Below are 20,860 nucleotides of genomic sequence, written 5' to 3'. Positions count from 1 at the left end.
ATGATTAACTTCATTAATCCCAGATGGGAATTGTTACACCATAAAAGTTAGAGCCTTGTGAGATCATCCAGGGTTTAGAGTGAGACCATCCAGATATGAGTCTGGCCTTGGCTGGGCAGTAATTGATTTCCACATATGTGCGCAACGTGACGCTGTTATGAAACCAGTTTAATTCCAGATTAAATTAAACTGAATGCTCTTGCCTAATTTGGTTAAAAGCATAAACATCTGCTCTGACAGAGGAGGCTTCCATGCTGATCTCTGTTCATCTCCAACATGCTTTAATTGCTCCGTCAATGTTCACCTGATTGCAATACTTTCCTTTGGCACGTTGTTTGGGCTGCAGGGTTCAACAGGGTTATAGAGGGTTATGCATGGTTCTAGTTGTTCTACAGGGTTATAGAGGTTCTGCAGGGTTATAGAGGGTTATACAGGGTTCTGCAGGGTTATACAGGGTTCTGCAGGGTTCTAGAGGTTCTACAGGGTTCTAGAAGCTTCTAGATGGTTATACAGGATTCTAGAAGGTTCTAAGGGGTTATAGAGGTCCTTCAGGTTTCTACAGGCTTCTACAGGGTTCTATAGGGTTCTGCAGGCCTCTGCAGGGTTATACAGTGGTTTGCAGGGTTATACAGGGTTCTGAAGGGTTATACAGGGTTCTACAGGGTTCTAGAGGTTATTCAGGGTTCTGCAGGGTTCTACGGGTTCTAGAGATTCTACAGGGTTCAACAGGGTTCAACAGGGTTCAACAGTGTTCTAGAGGGTTCTACAGGGTTCTGCAGGGTTCCACAGGGTTCTACAGGGTTCCACAGGGCTTCTTCTTCATCATGATGTGTAACTCCCCCCCCCCCCAGCACTGATAGGTCCTCTCCATTTCTCGAAGAGGCTTTTAACGGGCATGAGGTCCGACTGATCTGAAGAGAGCAACAGAATGTGAATTCCCGACATTTGACATTTGAAATGAAAAGTGATCATAGTAGAAGTAGAAGTAAACTTCACCGACCGCAGAGGAACAGGGCTGCCTGACTGTGAATGCCTCTGACGTGTTGACGTGTCCCCAGGTAGACGAGGGGGAACTCGTCCCCCTCCTGGTGGCGGCCGGCGGGGGCGGGAAGGCCTACCTTGAGGACCCCGAGTCCTGCCAGGACCAGGTCCCCCTGGAGAAGTACGAGAAGGACACGCTGGCCCCCAGCACTAACGGGGTCACCGGCGCCGCAGGTACCCACTCCAGTCCGGACGCAGGGCTTTTCAGAGTTTTCATGTCCACGATTTTATGTCCAAGACACGGACACCGACTTGAGTCCTGAGCAGCAAGCATGTAGCAACAACCAGCGACCCTGCGGTCATGTTCCCCCAGGATGCACCACACACTGACATGTAGAAGGCAAAGGGCAGACGAGACTTTATTTGGAGAAGGAGCCGTCTTGAGGAAATGGTGGGTAGATGGGTATGGTATTGGGGCATTAAATTTAGTAGGCCGTAAAAGCAGATTTTATGATGGCTGGTTTAAGAAACCTCAACTGGTCTAAGTCAGACTGATTAGACTCTGGGGCTTTATTGTTTTATGCTGGACTGTTAGATGATGATCAAGGAAATTAACAACAAAATACACTTTAAACAACTTTGATTACATTTAGGTGGGAAAATTGCTTTATCCTAACTTACCGCTGTCTCTCTCTTCCTGGCTCATGCTAAGTGCATTCTGTAGTACACAGCCATGTTGGTCTGCTATAGGAAAGGTCTCCCACTCTATGGTATTCTTAGGCTGCACCACAGTGTCTGGCACAGCCTTCTCAGTGACACAGACCGACTAGTCAGTCAGTCATATGTTTGTATTGTGTCTGTCTGTTAGTATACTCTACCATACTATACTATACTATACTATACTATACTATACCATGTATACAATGTTGTAATGTACTCTGTTATACTATGCCACACATCCATAAATTAAGCGGTTACAAACGCACACACACAGAAAGAGTTACACCACTTGACCCTGTCGAAGGTATGGCTTGATGTGGAAAATACCCCAAGTACCTTCACCAGATCCTACGGCAGAGGAGACATAAGGCCCCTTTGTCTCCCATTCGTTCCTGGAAAAGCTACTGGAACATTCTCAGCGAATCCTCCTTGACCGAGTCTTAACATACCATACCACATCACATACCATCATTGAAATCCTTGCGGACTCATTCGAGGGTTGTTAAGATTGCGATCTCTGTGGCTGTCTGTGTGTATCTGTTTGTCTGTTTGTGTCTGTATGTGCGTGCGTGTATCTGTGTGTGTGTTTGTGCATGTCTGTGTGTGTTTGTATAAGTGTAACCTACTGCTCGCCAACGTCCAATTCCCCCAAAAGGGATTTTTCCAAATTGAACACGCTTTTACATAAGACCGCGTGTTTCGGCTTTTTCCTGTCCTTGGCGACAGAGCTTTCGCCCCACCATTAATTCTTGCGGTCAAACGTCTCACCCATTGAAAACGGCGCCCCCAGCCAAAGGGTTCAGTCAGTCGACTCCATTCCCACATTGTGGGGATGGAGTCCACCCCCCCCCCCCCCCCCCTCACACGTCCTCCCTGTGTCCTCCCTCTGCTCCACCAGGTGGCGGCGGAGGCTGGCGGGACAGCCCGCGTCTGCACCCCTGGGCGGGGCGGAGCCTGGCGGAGGGTGCGGAGGGGGGGGCGCCCTGCCCCTGGCGCTGGCCAAGCTCAGCTGGTCCACCTTCGGGGGCTTCGGAGGCGGGGGCGGGGCCTGCACCGCTGGGGGGGGGGCCGGAGGATACAGAGGTAAGGGGCGTCGCCGGGGTCTGGGTGGGGGTGGCGCTCTGTGGCATTGGGGAGGGCTGCCCTTTGAAGGGCTGGCCTTCAACACGCTGATACACTCCCTGTGTACCGTGGTTGTAATCAATCAGCTGGGTATTCTAAGGACAATGGCCAAACAATCATTAAACACTATTTAGATACCGTTACTATTACTATTTAACTTCATGGTAATAGATGTAGTAGGAATGTGTACATCAGGCTAGGATCTAAAATAATTTAATCTGCTAAAAACACATTAGCTCCTCAAATAGCTGTCGTGATGTAAAAGGTTTATATCATTATATAATAGGTCTTTCTTCTTCTTTATTTACTTGTCTCTATGGTAATAATCTTGTTGTCTTTTTTCATTTTTCACTTTGGGATCAGAGTAGCGTCGCGTTATATTTGCACTGAATTTCTCCCACCAATGAATCATAAGAGATTTGACCTCCTCTAGGCTGGGGTGTTGAAGTGCCTGCTCATGAGATTTACTCTTGCCTCCCTTCACTTCTGATCTCTTGCTTTTGGCTCTGAGAAGGGATTTGCAGCTACTGATGATAACAGTACTTCAAAGCTCCTGCATCACAGCTGGGTCATTAAATCTCAGGTCTTCATGCGTTCCACAAAGGTTCCAGAAACCAAACACTTCATCGCTCTGTGTCAATATATCTGTCTGCTGCTGTTATGGGATTATTCTGAACCGACTCTTGGCAGCAGGGAGCGGCAGAGTGTAGGATAGCTATCCTCGTCCCAGGTTGTGGAGACAGATGAATATTTATGAAGGAACTACACAGGAGAGAGAACGCTGCACACAGAAACCCTCTCACCCATGTGGTGTCTCATGCAGCCTGTGACTCATTATTTAAGGGAATCTGACCGCGGGGGGGAAGTTTCTCTATTCTAACATCCCGTTCTATACATTCATAGTATTAGAATCAAACCATGTGTTGTTTATGGTAATGTATATAAACCCATAACTGAGAACATGGTTACCATGTGTAGCTCCCTGCTGGGCATATACTTTCATAGTAATTCAAATGTGAGACGAAGAATGAATAGCAGACAGATTAGAGAAGTCAGTTATTACCACAGTTCTGTGATGCCTCCCCCAGCAGCCAGCCAGCAAACCGCCAACGCTCGCGCTGTTCCTCTTCAAACAAAGCATATGTTTCCAGGCAGTGGGTCTCCTAATGACAACCGCAACAGAAGCCTGCTAGAATCGCGTTAGTAGAAACATCACTGTCTTTCCAGAACACCTGACGGAGCTCTTTCAGTTAACACCATCTGTTTGGACAGATGTTCTGCTGGGAATGAAGTTGTCTTTTTTTTACTTCTCGATAGATGATTAATTTCATAATATTCTAGACTTTATGTAAGAGAGACAAAAAAACACTCTTTGCTCAGTGTATCGAGTGTGAAGCTTTGTCCAGCAAGGCATTTCTAATCCAGAAAATCGTATTGAGTTTGCAGGTTGTTGATTTATTATGTAACAGTCAAGCGCAGAAAAAGGTGTGAAGAATGTTATTGATATTGCAGCTCATGGTTGGGTTTTTTGAACCCCCCTCCCCAAAGGCCACGGATAGACTTGAATGATTGGTTGAGGTGTCTGAATTCGTTCACTTGTTCTGTCTCAGACAGCACGAAATGGTGACGCCCAAAATAGCTCAGAGTGTACACATCTGCTTGCCTATACACTGCACCACTTAGTGCATTCCCACACCGCTGCATCCCATGATACATAGTGGTTTTAAATCAGATGTATCCGTGACATTCCTGCTGGGTCATTCGTCCACTCCTCTCGGATTTCTCCCTATTCCCTGCCTTGTTACCTAAACAGTCTTCACTAGGGATTAGGGGCGAGGTAAACGTACTCAATAAATCTGAACCGCAGGTGTGCCGCGGCGCTGACTGATGACATCACAGCCGACGGTGAGGACGGCGTGTCCTTCGTCCACCCGATGGGAGAGATATTCCTGCACCCTCTGGCAGGTGGGACATAAACAACTCATCAGAAGGACCAAACTCAAACTGACTGCATGTGTCTCCTGGCTTAGTTTACTGATCTCTAAATGTGTGTGTGTGTGTGTGTGTGTGGTGTGTGTGTGTGTGTGTGTGTGTGTGTGTGTGTGTGTGTGTGTGTGTGTGTGTGTGTGTGTGTGTGTGTGTGTGGTGTGTGTCGGTGTAGTGATGGAGAGCCACGGGGAGTTAGAGATCAAGGTGCAGCTGAACTGCAGTCATTGCGAGACTCAGAGCTGCCGGCGCGACGAGGACACCAGCCTGCTGCTCTGCCTCTGCCACAACCAGAGGTCTGGCCGGGGACAACGTCACCTGCACAGGTAGCTGAGGGCCCCACTTTTCTTTTACACATCGTAAAAACAAACATTGAGGTTGAACGTTTACTCAATAAAATAAATATGCATTAAATCTGGTCAAAGAGTTTGTTACAAGTTGAAGATTTAAACAGGGACTGATGGTGTGACATAATCACTGGCGCCAATCTCAGCCAATCAGACCCATCATCTCCATAACCCCACAGTAAGCAGATATCTCATTGTAGTGCTGCACAGTATGAGACATTACAACTATATATAAGACCAGTCACACCTTTAAAATCTCAAAAAATAATGACCTTTACTTTTGGAGCATCGTTTTAAAATAAGTGTTTCAAAAAAGCATAAAAAGTAACTAACCTTTCGTTACAAAACTTAAATGACAAGCTTTCTGCTCTCTCTGCCCCTCTCTCTAACTATAACCTCCTCTCCTCTAAATATTACTCTCTGTCTATCTATTCTCTCTCTCTCTCTCTCTCTCTCTCTCTCCCTCTCTCTCTCTCTCTCTCTCTCTCTCCCCTCTCTCTCTCTCTCTCTCTCTCTCTCTCTCTCCTCTCGCTCTCTCTCTCTCTCTCTCTCTCCTCTCCTCGCTCTCTCTCTCTCTCTCTCTCTCTCTCTCTCCTCTCTCTCTCTCTCCTCTCTCTCTCTTCTCCCCCCCCCCAGTGGCCCTCCAGCCCGCGGCCCCTGAGAGCCAGCTGTCTCTGTCCCTGGTGCTGGCGGTGGTGGCCTCCACCCTGGTGTCGGGCGTGGTCCTCACCTGCGCCTCCCTGACCCTCAGTAAGAGACTCTGTGTGCAGTCTGTCCCCTCCACCTTCCACCGGCTCTGACCACACACACATACACAAAAGCCACACACTCACACACAACGTCCCACCACACACACACACACACACACACACACACACAAACAAAGACACATCAACACACACCAACAACACACACACACACACACACACACACACACACACACACACACACACACACCACACACACACACACACACACACACACACACAATGGACGTTTTCTTCCATGTGTGGTGCTGGGCTGTGTTTCAGCTCTTTTGGGAGGGGGGGGGTGAAGTGATGATGCTGATGAGATAATTATAATCAATGCCCCCTCCCCACACACACACATATCATGCACACACAAAAATGAAATGAAAATGAAAAACCAACTGGTAAATGGAGTAAATTACCAGCCTGTTATTATAAAAATGCCTCCTATGCAATGCAAAGGTTATCTGTTCAAGTTAATGTACATCGATGGATGGGATGTGACAAAGGACAATGCCAATACGGTGACAGAGCCGGCAATAAAGGGATGCGACCAAATGTGTAATAATGCCACAGAATGAAAAGTTAGTGGCAGGAGAAAATGTTAATCTTGAGCCCTGCGACGCACGCACACACACACGCACGCGCGCGCGCGCGCGCGCGCACCACACACACACACACACATACACGCACACGTACACGTACACGTACACGTACACGTACACGTACACGTACACGTACACATACACATACACATACACACACACACACACACACACACTTCATCCATCTCCCCTCTGGCCGTGCAGCCAGAAGTCTTTAAAGACGGAGCACTCCTCAGATTGATATTGGCTACAGGGGGACTGAGGGACGGCGTTGGAGTAAGGGAGCCCTTGATGCTGGCGTGAGATCATTTAGGAGCGTTCGTTTGCCATCATATTTTCCAACCCATAAACTGTCCCTCATCTTACATAAACACAAACGCGGCTTTGAGGTCTACATTTCCAAGCAGCTCCATGCTAAGCAGATGACTCGAGACGGGCCTCCAGCCCGTTCCCTCAGTGTTACTCCGCTGTAATAAAGTAGAATTGAGGAGGAATGTTGATAATGGGGAACATCTGCCCTGCCCCGGCCTTGACGCCGGGCCGGAGCGCTGGAACTCACCCTCTGTGTGTCTTCAGAGCAGACTGCGGCGGCCTGCGGTGCTTTAGAGGCGGCTGCGGACGTCCTGCGCCGCAACACACCGTGATTAAGGTTAATCGTCTCCATTGGACTGACAAAGGGGGTTTGTTCAAAGACTGAGTCAATCTTCAAACTTGTTATATAGTGCAATGTTATATCTGTGTTTTGGAGCTGACTTGCTTGTTATCGTGGCCTGAGGTAATTTCTAATGATGTTATTGACATTATTATTGCTATTATTTTATCCTACCTTATCTCTTGCTACACCATGTAGGCCTTTCCTTGTGTAACCCCCTCACATTTAACAAACTAGCCGTTCCGTCTGGCCCTAATAACTACTAGTCGCTAGGCCTGATGTGCTACATCGCTAGCTTACAGTTCTGATCGCAACTGATCGATACATAGATAAATCTCCAGTAAGTCGCAGCCAGACATTCAGCTGACGTCTGTCAGTCTAGAGGTCAAGTAAGCCATGTATTCTCAAAACGAAATAAATGATCTAAGAATTGTTCCAGCCAACCACTTGCAAATTAAATGAAGTCAAATGGTGTCCGCGCTCTTGCACATTTTAGCTTTTGTTCACATTGGTGAACACACATTTTCCTAAAAAATGCATAAAGCTTTAATTTTTCAGCCTTTCGTGTGCTATCGTTTCTCAACGATTCTCAATTAATTCAAGCAAATGAGGCAAACTTTATGTAAACAAAAGGAGGAATCAGGCGTGAGCTGCTAACTAGCTATCTAAGGTTTCAGCTGATAACTAGGAAGCTATAGCTTCATGCTGCTAGCTTAAGTTCCATGCTTTAAATGTACGCTGCTTCTTGTGTAATGGCATTCAGGGAAACAATTAAGGGAGAAGGGTGCTTTAAGTAATAACCATCCAAAAATGACTTTTGATCGCGTTCAATTCAACCTGATTCATTTGAATGTTTCTTGTGTTTTTAATGTTTTACTTAAAACATAAGGTACCACTCTACTTCAAACGCTGCTATGTAATATTTTGTATTTAACTTTGCCTGGTCAGCACTATAAATATTCCTTATTGAGCCAAGACTGACTGTGGATCTGCGCTTAAGGACTGAACAGAGATATAGTGATGTAGGACAGTGTGGGCAATCAGGCTAATGCTACTTGTTCTCTCCTCTGTCCCCGTTCTCGTGGCAACCATCCTTGCTGAGGCTGCATCACAGCTATAGTCTCTGATGAGGGACTGAAGAGTCTCTCACTCTAACATTCTCTTCCTCGCTCTTTCTCTCTCTCTCTCTCTCACATCCTCTTGCTCAATGTTAGGTAATGCTTTATTGCTATAATTTTTCAATTCCCTATATTGTGCGCTTGTGTGTGTGCGTTTGTGTGAGTATGTGCAGACTTGTGTGTCTGTTGTGTGTGTGTGTGTGTGTGTGTGTGTGTGTGTGTGTGTGTGTGTGTGTGTGTGTGTGTGTGTGTGTGTGTGTGTGTGTGTGTGTGTGTGTGTGTGTGTGTGTGTGTGTGTGTGTGTGTTTGGGCATTGACCCAAGGCCTTGGTGGATGTGCTTATGAATGCTGTTTTAAGATGTTCTGACTCAGATGTTATCTGAGCGGATCCATTATTCCCCAGGATACTAATGAGCGCCAACGATGCTGATGACATGAATGTTTGAGATATCTGCTACTCATTTAGAGGTCAGAGCATATTGGAGGGGTTGCTTCATATTGTTTAGAAACTTCCGATGGAAACGCATGTCTTTGTCTTCTTTGGGTGATTCAGTGAGAAGGGTTCCTCAGATCAGATGCTCTGATTAGGGGGACTTGGAAGTGAACTTGCTTTTCAGTCGTAATGAGGCGCAGATTTGTCTGTAAAAAACTAAAGGGCTGTCCACATAATTTTCAATAAAAAATGTCAAGGACGTTGAGTGTTAAATAAATTATTTAAATCTTTACGAGCGTTCATGTTCACTTAATTTTGTGATATATCTAAGGTCGCTGGTGCACTTATTTTATAAATTGTGAATCTGTGAACTTCAACAAGTGTTTCATAAATTTGGAAGTAAAATGTATAAAGGGAAATGGGAACATCTTTGTTTGATTTGGTTATACTATACATGTGGGTGGTTTAAGGATGGCGTACCTTCTTCATCTGAGTTACTGTCAAGCAACTTAGCTCACAAATCCTTTCCTTTCGACACACACGCACACACACACACACACACACACACACACACACACACACACACACACACAGGTGTAGTGCGTCCGTCTCTACACATCCTCCATCCTCGTCTTTGTTCACCAGCCCAAGAACGATAATACGCTTTCTGTGCCCTAGTTCTCCCCCCTGCAGGGGGGTAGCCCCCTCCTACCCCACCCCATACCTCTCCCCTCCACCTCCCATTTCCTCTCTCTCTCTTCTCCCCCTACCCCACCACTCTCCCATCCCACCTCCCATCTCCTCTCTCTCTCTCTACTCCCCCAACCCACCCCTCTCCCATCCTCCCATCTACTCGTCCTGTCTCCTACTTGCCCTGCACCCACCCCACCCTCCCACCCCAAAACCGGGCGGTGCCTCGACGCCACCTCTTACCTGCACGCAGCACCCCTCCCTGGGCTCAGCACCCCTCCCTGGGCTCAGCACCCCTCCCTGGGCTCAGCACCCCTCCCTGGGCTCAGCACCCCTCCCTGGGCTCAGCACCCCTCCCCCGGCTCAGCACCCTTCCCTGGCCGGCGACCCGCCTGCGTGGGGGCTCACAGCCACTCCGGTGATAGGGTGAGTCTCAGCTCGCATGCTCAGGTCGCTAGGGGCGGTAACCAAGGAGAGGACCACGCCTGAGGCTGAAGAGGGCCTGAACCACCAGAGTCACGGCCCGGCCTCCTGTGTGGAGACCGTCTTTCTCTTAGGGGGAACACAGCCACTCTCCCCCCCCCCCCCCCCCCCCCCACCCATCCCATTGTCCCCCCAGCATCACGCGACCATGTGACCATGTGACCGGACGCTGCCGGACCCCTCCTATGGCTGACTTTCACCTGGAGGGGTCACCTCACACCCACACACACACACAGTGTTTCGTCATCGTTCATCATCGCTGCTGTGCTGTTATCCTCCTGGCTTCTACTAACACAGTCTCTCCTCCCTCCCTCCCCTTCCCACCCCCGTCCCTCCCCCTCCAGTGTACTACCGCAGGAAGAAGCAGCTCCACGCGGCCCGGCTGGGGCTGCAGAGCCCGGAGTACAAGCTGAGCAAGATCCGCTCCTCCACCATCATGACCGACTACAACCCCAACTACTGCTTCGCCGGCAAGGCGGCCTCGCTCAGCGAGCTGAAGGAGGTCCCCCGCCGGAACATCACGCTGCTCAGGTGGACCTCCTCACGCCTCATCCCTCTGTCCCTTCAAAACGGCTGTGTGTGTGTGTGTGTGTGTGTGTGTGTGTGTGTGTGTGTGTGTGTGTGTGTGTGTGTGTGTGTGTGTGTGTGTGTGTGTGTGTGTGTGTGTGTGTGTGTGTGTGTGTGTGTGTGTGTGTGTAACTGTATTTGATCCACTTGTCGAAATGGCGGTAAAATCTTGAATGTTGGATCACTGCGACCGCTCTCTGGTCTGAACCACAGGGACATAGGACAGACGATTGTCTTTCCACCGTCCCTTCCCTGTTCCTCCCTTCGTGGTTGCGGAGGAACGTGTTCCCTGTACTCCGCCTGATCTCTGTCTCCTCCTCCTCCATCATGGTGGACCCTGGTCTTCTGTGTGGTGGCTGCAGGGCGCTGGGTCACGGGGCCTTTGGGGAGGTCTACGAGGGCCAGGTCCTGGGGATGTCCGGGGACAAGAGAGCCATGCATGTAGCCATTAAGGTAAACTGGAGCATACATGAATACACCTACACACACACACACACACACACGCACACGCACATGCACATACATACAAACATACATACATACATACATACATACATACATGCATGCATGCATGCATGCATGCATGCACGCACGCACGCATGCACGCACGCATGAGAGATGCGCGGATGGGCTATTATTTCATCTGCAACCGAAATCCCAAACGCTCCATCCGTCCGCCATCCATCCGCACCAACGTTTTTGGACCAATTTTCAAAACCGCACCCGCCCGCCATCCGCTGGTTGTATTTAGCCTACTATACAGGCCTACTGCATATTTTTTGCAACAAAAAAGAAAGCCTTTATATTAAAGAAACGCAGACTCAAGCCTATTAATTCCAAAATTCGCAGTCCACCGCACAACAGTGCAACATGCATGGTCACATTTTTTATTGTACATAACTCCAAACCTTTGCCTGCTTGTCTTGCAAATCAACGTTTTCAGAAAAAAATGTCTTACCTTCTTTCTTGCCCGTGGATGTTATTGAACTAGAAGTTGAACCAACCACGCATCTCTATTCCACACACACACACATACATACGCAATGCTCACACACGCATGAATACACGCACACACACATATATACACACACACACACACACGCACACATACATACGCACACTCACGCACACACACATGAATAGACGCACTGATACACACACATACATACGCACACACACAAATTAATACAGGCTCACACACACACACACACACACACACACACACACACACACACACACACACACACACACACACACACACACACACACACACACACACACACACACACACACACACACACACACACACACACCCCCCCATCCATCCATCCATCCATCCATACGCATGCACACACGAATGCGCACACCTGCAGGCCCACACACACACACGCACGCACGCACGAACGCACGTGCGCGCACAAACACACACGGGCACAAGTGATGACAATATGACATTTAAATAGCACACAGGTCTGTGTTCTGCACACACCTGCATTCTTGCATGGCTATGATTACCGCATAACTCATAGATTATGCATTGTTAAAACAACTTGTCCCATGCCAGTCCATTATCCAGACGTTTGATGTGCCATAACGGGGCTGTAGCTGCGTCGAGATGGGAATCAGGTGTGGATTCCTGCTTTTATCTCCACATGGGTCTCCCTCCTCATAGCTCCTCGTCAATAGACCTAAGCTCTCGTTTAGCTCTGCCTTCTTGCTTCACACACACACATGCACACGTGCACACACACACACACGCATGCACGCACACAAACACACACACACACACACACACACATATATGCACGCACATGCACGCACTCATGCGATCACACACACATGCGTGCGCGCGCACATGGACGCACGCATGTGAGCACACACACGCATGCAGATACACATTACACATAAGCATACAGGAAACATACAGAAACACACACACTGATGCATGCATACAAACCACATGCAGACACACATACGGGTGCCCAGGCAAACACACGCGCGCGCGCGCACACGCACACGCACACAAATCACTTACTGCCTGTGACTTCTGGCTCTGCAGACACTTCCTGAACTCTGCTCGGAGCAGGATGAGATGGATTTCCTGATGGAGGCTTTGATTATGAGGTGGGTCCAACCATGCTGGGACTCATTCCCCTGAAACGCGCACGCACGCACACACGCAGGCAGATGGACATGCACACATGCACGCAGACAGACAGATAGACAGACGCAGGGAGACAGACATGCACACACTCGCCTCACACACCCTCTGCTCCATCATCTATAATACCCTTATGATGAACAGACCGTAACACGGGACACGGCACAAGTACCAGAGCTGATGCGTGAGTACGCTCTGCGTGTTCTGGTTCCTGATGGGAACCGTCCAGCCCAGCTTGGACCTGGAGCCCTCAGACCAGTCAGATCACAGCCCTGCTGGCTTCTCATTAGCTGGATTGTTTTGTCATCCCAGACAGATTTGATCTGTTAGAAGAATAAATCACACTGCATGACCTCCATTTCAGGGCTAGAGGTGGAATCTTCTCCATGCACGATATCTGGTTATGAATGCAGAATCTGCAGGAAAAGGGACACGATTGTGGTATTGGATGCATCTCAAGATTTCTTTTGTAGTCAGTTTGTAGTCCAAGTAGTATTGACACATCAGGGGTGAGCGGGCTGTGGTTGCTTGCAGGTAAAAAGTCTGCAATCAGCTATCGTCTGACGGAGATTTAGTTTTTTTATCATTGTTGATATCTTTTGATAGAGATGAGCTGAAATGTCTTCTGGACCTGAAACGCTTGCAAAACAAATAAATGTAAGATAATGACCGGCGCAGAGAGAAGGAAACCTTTAGTCTGGTTACCTGCTCTCCCGCGAAGAGAGACAGCTCACTGAGGAGCTGGGACAGACCTTATTGGGACAGACCTTACTGGGACAGACCTTATTGGGGCAGAGCTTACTGGGAGACCTTAATAGGACAGGCCTTACTGGGACAGACCTGACCCTGAGCTAGCATTTCTGGATTATTTCCTTGTGGTGGTCAGTAGTTGCAGGTACTGGTTTGGTGTTCCAAAGTGATGCCGCTTGCTAACTCTTATACTGCGTGGCATGGTCCTCCACCCCCCCCCCCCCCCCTCCCCCACAGTAAGTTCAGCCACCAGAACATCGTGCGCTGCATCGGAGTGAGTCTTCACATCCTGCCTCGTTTCATCCTGCTGGAGCTCATGACCGGAGGAGACCTCAAGAGCTTCCTGAGAACCAACAGACCCCGGGCTGTGAGTCCCCTAAACACGTCATATACCTCTCTATCTGAGTCATACACCCCTCTATCTGAGTCATATACCCCTCTATCTGAGTCATAAACCCCTCTATCTGAGTCATAAACCCCTCTATCTGAGTCATAAACCCCTCTATCTGAGTCATAGACCCCTCTATCTGAGTCATAGACCCCTCTATCTGAGTCATATACCCCTCTATCTGAGTCATATACCCCTCTATCTGAGTCATAAACCCCTCTATCTGAGTCATAAACCCCTCTATCTGAGTCATATACCCCTCTATCTGAGTCATAGACCCCTCTATCTGAGTCATATACCCCTCTATCTGAGTCATAAACCCCTCTATCTGAGTCATAGACCCCTCTATCTGAGTCATAGACCCCTCTATCTGAGTAATAGACTCCTCTATCTGAGTCATAGACCCCTCTATCTGAGTCATATACCCCTCTATCTGAGTCATAAACCCCTCTATCTGAGTCATAAACCTCTCTATCTGAGTCATATACCCCTCTATCTGAGTCATAAACCCCTCTATCTGAGTCATAGACCCCTCTATCTGAGTCATAGACCCCTCTATCTGAGTCATAGACCCCTCTATCTGAGTCATAGACCCCTCTATCTGAGTCATATACCCCTCTATCTGAGTCATAAACCCCTCTATCTGAGTCATAAACCCCTCTATCTGAGTCATAGACCCCTCTATCTGAGTCATAGACCCCTCTATCTGAGTCATAAACCCCTCTATCTGAGTCATAGACCCCTCTATCTGAGTCATAAACCTCTCTATCTGAGTCATAAACCCCTCTCTCCGAGTCATAAACCCCTCTCTCCGAGTCATAAACCCCTCTATCTGAGTCATAGACCCCTCTATCTGAGTCATAAACCTCTCTATCTGAGTCATATACCTCTATCTGAGTCATAAACCTCTTTATCTGAGTCATGAACCCCTCTATCTGAGTCATATACCCCTCTATCTGAGTCATAAACCCCTCTATCTGAGTCATAAACCCCTCTATCTGAGTCATAGACCCCTCTATCTGAGTCATAAACCCCTCTCTCTGAGTCATAAACCCCTCTTTCTGAGTCATGAACCCCTCTCTCTGAGTCATAAACCCCTCTATCTGAGTCATAAACCCCTCTATCTGAGTCATATACCTCTCTATCTGAGTCATAAACCCCTCTATCTGAGTCATAAACCTCTATCTGAGTCATAAACCCCTCTCTCTGAGTCATAAACCTCTCTATCTGAGTCATAAACCCCTCTCTCTGAGTCATAAACCTCTCTATCTGAGTCATAGAACCCTCTATCTGAGTCATAAACCTCTCTATCTGAGTCATAAACCTCTCTATCTGAGTCATAAACCCCTCTCTCTTGAGTCATATATCTCTATCTGAGTCATAAACCTCTCTATCTGAGTCATAAACCTCTCTATCTGAGTCATAAACCTCTCTATCTGAGTCATAAACCTCTCTCTCTGAGTCATAAACCCCTCTCTCTGAGTCATAAACCCCTCTCTCTGATTCATAAACCCCTCTATCTGAGTCATAAACCTCTTTATCTGAGTCATAATCCTCTTTATCTGAGTCATATACCTCTATCTGAGTCATAAACCCCTCTATCTATATATTTATCCCTGACTCTGTGTTCTGTTCCAATGTGTGCAGCAGAACGCCCTCAGAGTGTGATTTACCTTCCCCTCTAGTACACGCTCTATTGCTCTGCACGGCGTCCTATTGTCCCACTGATCCGGTGTGTGTTGGCTGTGTGCAGGGCCAGACCTCCTCCCTGTCCATGCTGGAGCTGCTCCACATGGCCAGAGACATCGCCTACGGCTGTCGCTACCTGGAGGAGAACCACTTCATCCACAGGTTCTCCACCACCCTGATGTTCATGCATGCAACCGTCAGCACTTCGCTCTGAGCTTGTATTGGGCAAACGTTTTTCAACTGAATTTCAACGTTTCCCTTTGTTCCAGATCGCTCTCATTTTAGTATCCAAAAAACCCCATATGAATTCATTGAGAGAGTACTAGTTAAACCGTCATCCCTCCTCTCTGCTGCGTTAAGTTTGATGTTCCTCCTTGGAATTCCTCACCGGGAAAGCAGAGCACATGTTGACCAGCTTCTGTCTGCTTCAGGGACATCGCGGCCAGGAACTGCCTGCTGTCCTGCACGGGGCCCGACCGCGTGGCCAAGATAGGAGACTTCGGCATGGCTCGGGACATCTACAGGTAGGGGAGCCGACCGGATCTGAACGGCCTCGTAACACCAGCCGCCATGCCAGCGTCTGAGCTTCCTGGACGCGAGGGGATTGGAGCAGCAGTAGGTGGATGACAGCGAAGACTAGATTTACATTTAGGGCATTTAGCAGATGCTTTTATCCAAAGCGAATAAGTACATTAGTCAGAAGAAAGAGAAACAATACATGGCTGTCGGTACATTATGAATGTTCATAGAACCAAGTGCCAAGCACTTACAAATGCTAGAATTAACCCCTTCTCCGTATACAACAAAGATAGCGAGGCTAAGACACTACACAATGCTAAGGACTATTTTTAAGTTGAAGGACGTACAACATACATAAGTGGGTAAGAGGGCGGGGGGGAGGCTATGGAGAGTCTGGAAATGTCCTTGCTCTTGCTCCCTGTCGTTGTTGTTGTTGTTGTTGTTATGGTGAGAGTACCTTTGTAACCGACGTCTCTCCCGCTGCAGAGCCAGCTATTACAGGAAGGGGGGTCGCGCCATGCTCCCTGTGAAGTGGATGCCCCCGGAGGCGTTCATGGAAGGCGTCTTCACCTGCAAGACGGACACTTGGTATGAATACAGGCTCTGCCTCGCTGCCTCAGACTGGCAGGAAGTGATGAGCGCAGACGAAAGACTTTTTGGCGGTGCTGGGCTCTATACAACTCGATGGAAGCAAATGATTGTAGCTTGCTATCGTCCTTTGACCTCCCTGCCCAGGGACCACAGATGCAAATGAGCTATTCGGCTAACTCTGGCATATAACCTGTTCTGTACATGGTCCTGTTCAACTAAACAATCAACTCAACTAAACCATGAGTGTTGGTTTACAGCACTGATTTTAAGAAAGAGTTCATAACTGTGTTCTTCTGGGGTCTCATAGTCTCTGTCTCCCCCTGCAGGTCGTTCGGAGTACTGCTGTGGGAAATCCTGTCCCTGGGTTACATGCCGTATCCCTGTAAGACCAACCAGGAGGTGCTGGAGTTTGTAACCAGTGGGGGGAGGATGGACCCCCCGAAGGCCTGCCCAGGGCCTGTGTGAGTTCATAGTTCAACCCCCCTGATCTGGTTGAATAACTGAGGGTGTAGAGAGAACCGTGTTGACCATGGCTCTATAAGTAACTTAATATAAACCTCCTCGTCAAATGACATCCATACTGCGTTTAATCCATTATCTCTGTGTGAGAGCAAAGGGAATTAACGATATGATGCCCTAGCTACATGTGCTTGTTTCCCATTATTTGGTTAAACATGGTCGCATGGTTATATTAATTAAAGTACCCATGTGACCTTCTAAAGGGAGCCGTACTGTGTGTGACCTTGAATGACCCCTGTCCCATGTGACCTTGAATGACCCCTGTCCCATGTGGCCTTGAATGACCCCTGTCCCATGTGACCTTGAATGACCCCTGTCCCATGTGACCTTGAATGACCCCCCTCTCCCGTGCTACAGCTACCGCATCATGACCCAGTGTTGGCAGCACACTCCGGATCACAGACCCAACTTCACCAGCATCCTGGAGAGAGTCAAGTACTGCACACAGGTAGGCCTGCTTGACCTGCTGGTCTCTGATAGGACCAGGGGGCCAGGACTGCACTCAGGTACGCCTTCTTGACCTGCTGGTCTCTGATAGGACCAGGGAATCAGGACTGGGTACAGGAGACGTTGAGGAAGTCTTCTGAGGACTGGCTGGGATCTGACCCACCTGGGTCCAGTCTGGGTGGAGGGTCATTAGGAAGGAGGACATGTGCAGGTCCCTCTTCACCCTATGTGTTCGGACCTCCTTCCTTCAGGGTGTAGATACCTTGGTGGGGCAGCAACAGAATTTGTCTCTCCTTAATCCCAGTGGTTGTTAGTTCTAATGAGTTATCTGTTATTCGATTCATTGATCATGTGCTTTTTACACGTTTTATACGTTTTATATATTTTTTATGTTTCAGTTGCTCGTGTTACATTCTGTTACTTGCTGCGATATGAACGGCCCCTCTGTTAAGTGGACTCTGCACCGCTGATGAAGTCCTGTGTTCCTCCCAGGACCCAGACGTGATCAACACCCCCCTGCCGGTGGAGTACACCCCCAACAGGGGGGACGACGGGGATATGGCCACCCGTCCTGCGGACCACACCTCCAGCAGACTCCCCCCACTGCTGGCCCCCAAGGAAGAGCCCTCCCTGGCCCTCGGCCAATCCTCCACCCGAGCAGGGGTCCAGTCCTCCGCCCCCCTCCCCCAACACCTCTCCAAACCCCGCCTGCACCTGCCTCCGCCCGGCCAGCCGCCCCCCCAGGAGGCCCCGGAGCCCTCCTGGGGCCCCCGCTCAGCCAGCCCCGCCCCGGGTCAGCCCTCGTCCGGGGCGGCGGGGCCGTGCACCGCGGGCTCCTGGCTCCACCCTGAGGCCCCCCTCCACCTGCACCACCAGCCCTGCTCCAGGACCAGCTCGTCCTCCAGCAGCCAGAAGCTGAAGAACAAGACCAAGAACCTGTGGAACCCCACCTACGGGTCCTGGGTGCTGGAGAGCTTCGGCCGGGGCCGGAAGACCCTGGCCCACACGCAGTCCATGCCTCTCTCCGGCTCCCCGCCCCCCACCGCCACCTCCACCAGCCCCGGCACCACCCAGGGGTCCTGCAACCCCGCCTCGGATCACACCGCGCCCGGGGGGGACGCCTCCGCCTGCACTTCCTCCTCCGCCTCCGCCACTTCCTGCCTGGCCCTGGGGCCCGCCCCCGGCCCGGCCTCACATAAGAGCCCCCACATCGGGGGTGCTGCTGCCACGGGGGTTCCGGCCTCCAGGGTAGTCCCGCCCCCCAGATTAGACCCCGCCCCCAGGGTAGACCTGGCCCCTAGGCTGGACCCTATCCCTAGGATAGACCCCGCCCCCAGGGTAGACCCCGCCCCCTGGATAGACCTGGCCAAGCTGCGGAGCTTCACCTGCGGGAACGTGAACTACGCCTACGAGGAGCAGTGCTACGGGGCGGAGAGCCTGCCCGCGGCCGCGCCCAAAGCCCCGGTGGGCCCCGGGGCCCGCTCCGCCCCCGTCTTCTCCTCCTCCTCCTCCTGCTCCTCCTTCTCCTTCTCCTCCTCGGTCCCCAAGCTGCTGCTGAAGCGCCACGCCAGCTACGGACACGAGGACGTGAAGCGGCACGGCAAGGCGGAGAAGACCATCCGGGACCGGGACTCCGGCTTCTCCTTGTCGGAGGACCTCAGCGTCACCCCGGTCTAGAGGGGGCCTGGTCTAAAGGGGGTCCCGGGCTAGAGGGGGGTCCCGTTCTAGAGGTGGGTCCCATTCTAGAGGGGGGTCCCGTTCTAGAGGGGGGTCCCGGTCTAGAGGGGTTCCCGTTCTAGAGGGGGTCCCGTTCTAGAGGGGGTCCCGTTCTAGAGGGTTCCCGTTCTAGAGGGGGGTCTCGGGCTAGAGGGGGGTCCCGGGCTAGAGGGGGTCACGTTCTAGAGGGGGGCCAGGGCTAGAGGGGGGTGCACCTCCCAGCGTTGATGAGGCTCCGCGAGGACTCCTGCTGTTGGGGGGGGGGGGGGGGGGGCAGAGACAGAGACCCTCTCCTCTCTGCTAGCACGGCCTTGGAATTGAGACAGCTCCTAGAATGCTGGAACACACACACACACACACACACACACACACACACACACACACACAGTTTACTCAATGGCACACGATGCACTTAGATATATACGTAGTAGCATTCCTCTACACTGTGATGGAGGAGCCAGCCCTGGAAGACGTCTGCTGGGCGTCACTTTGACCCAGCGAGCGTCTGTGTTCAGCCTCCTGCGCTGCTGAACGCAGCTCTACAGCGCTGCTGAACGCAGCTCTACAGCCCAGGCCTCTTTTACTAGGAACTATTTTCTACATCGGTCCACCTTGCTGTGATTCCTGACGCTTTGCCTCTAGAGACGATGGGTCGCGTCAAGGAGGAGAACACAGGACTCGAGGAGAAGGAGAAAGTGTGCGGTACAGTTTGGTCACTTCTGTCCACCTCTATCGTTTTTTTCGTAACTATCTCTTTTTATATAAATTAAAAGGCTGTTTCCATATTTGTGATTATTTTGTCATGAATAGAAAGGGTGATTCAGTATTAATCAGATTAACTGATTAATTAATTGACACATGGTTTACTGTATTTACTGCTTTCATGCAAATAATGTGAGAATACATTCACGCTTAGATTAATGACCCACGATGCATTTTGTTTGTTAATCTTCTGATTTAGTTGCCAGCCTCTTTCTCTGCCTAGTCTTGTATTCACATATATTAAAGTGCTAAACACTAAGTTTTTGCATTCTAACACAATGTTTACTCTAACCTCCAGGATGATTTTCTTTGTATGCACATCCTTACTTTGAGCTAACCAGCCGTAGTAGCTATTAGCTATGTATGTAGCTATGTACTTCACTCATTGGGTATTTTGTTTAAGTATTGTGGTTTATGTTGTAGTTTATCACTGCCATTCAGTACAGCATCACTACGTCGTAGCGATATAGTGCATGCAGTACTGTTATAACTCAACAGAGAGAGCCATTTCCATTCCGTACAACATAACTACATCGTAGCGATATAGTGCATGCAGTACTGTTATAACTCAACAGGGGGAGCCATTTCCATTCAGTACAGCATACGTCGTAGCGGTAAAGTGCATGCAGTACTGTTATAACCCAGTGAAGGAGACATTTGAATTCAGTACAGCCGTAAATATTTGTACCATGTAAGCAATTTATGGATTACTTTTGTCTTTATTTTAAACCAAAAACATTCCAATAATAATGCTTTTGATTGGTTTCAGAGTGCTGGAGGTTTTTTTTATAAACTAAGGTAGCATGTTTGGATGATACCCTGCGGGAATTGAGTGTTTACCTCGCAATAGTGTGACTCACCTGCT

General features: G+C 49.5%; 1 protein-coding gene across 1 annotated transcript in view; it reads left to right on the top strand.

Moving 5' to 3' along the window:
- The window catches only part of ltk (leukocyte receptor tyrosine kinase), a 40,817-nt gene extending 21,478 nt beyond the window's left edge, over positions 1-19,339 (top strand). Inside the window, 18 exon segments of the mRNA XM_060052467.1 lie at positions 425-435; positions 1,059-1,215; positions 2,600-2,689; positions 2,692-2,796; positions 4,702-4,788; positions 4,985-5,105; positions 5,107-5,135; positions 5,793-5,906; positions 10,231-10,417; positions 10,816-10,906; positions 12,513-12,577; positions 13,602-13,731; positions 15,506-15,603; positions 15,873-15,965; positions 16,447-16,548; positions 16,878-17,012; positions 17,428-17,518; positions 18,010-19,339. Coding sequence (XP_059908450.1) covers positions 425-435; positions 1,059-1,215; positions 2,600-2,689; positions 2,692-2,796; positions 4,702-4,788; positions 4,985-5,105; positions 5,107-5,135; positions 5,793-5,906; positions 10,231-10,417; positions 10,816-10,906; positions 12,513-12,577; positions 13,602-13,731; positions 15,506-15,603; positions 15,873-15,965; positions 16,447-16,548; positions 16,878-17,012; positions 17,428-17,518; positions 18,010-19,194 — 2,891 coding nt within the window. The 3' untranslated portion in view covers positions 19,195-19,339.
- Positions 19,340-20,860: the final 1,521 nt, after the last annotated feature.

This window comes from Gadus macrocephalus, chromosome 5 (assembly GCF_031168955.1).
Source record: "Gadus macrocephalus chromosome 5, ASM3116895v1".
NCBI lineage: Eukaryota > Metazoa > Chordata > Actinopteri > Gadiformes > Gadidae > Gadus > Gadus macrocephalus.
The sequence above is the reverse complement of the archived record's forward strand: the minus strand, read 5'-3'. Positions and strand labels throughout refer to the sequence as shown.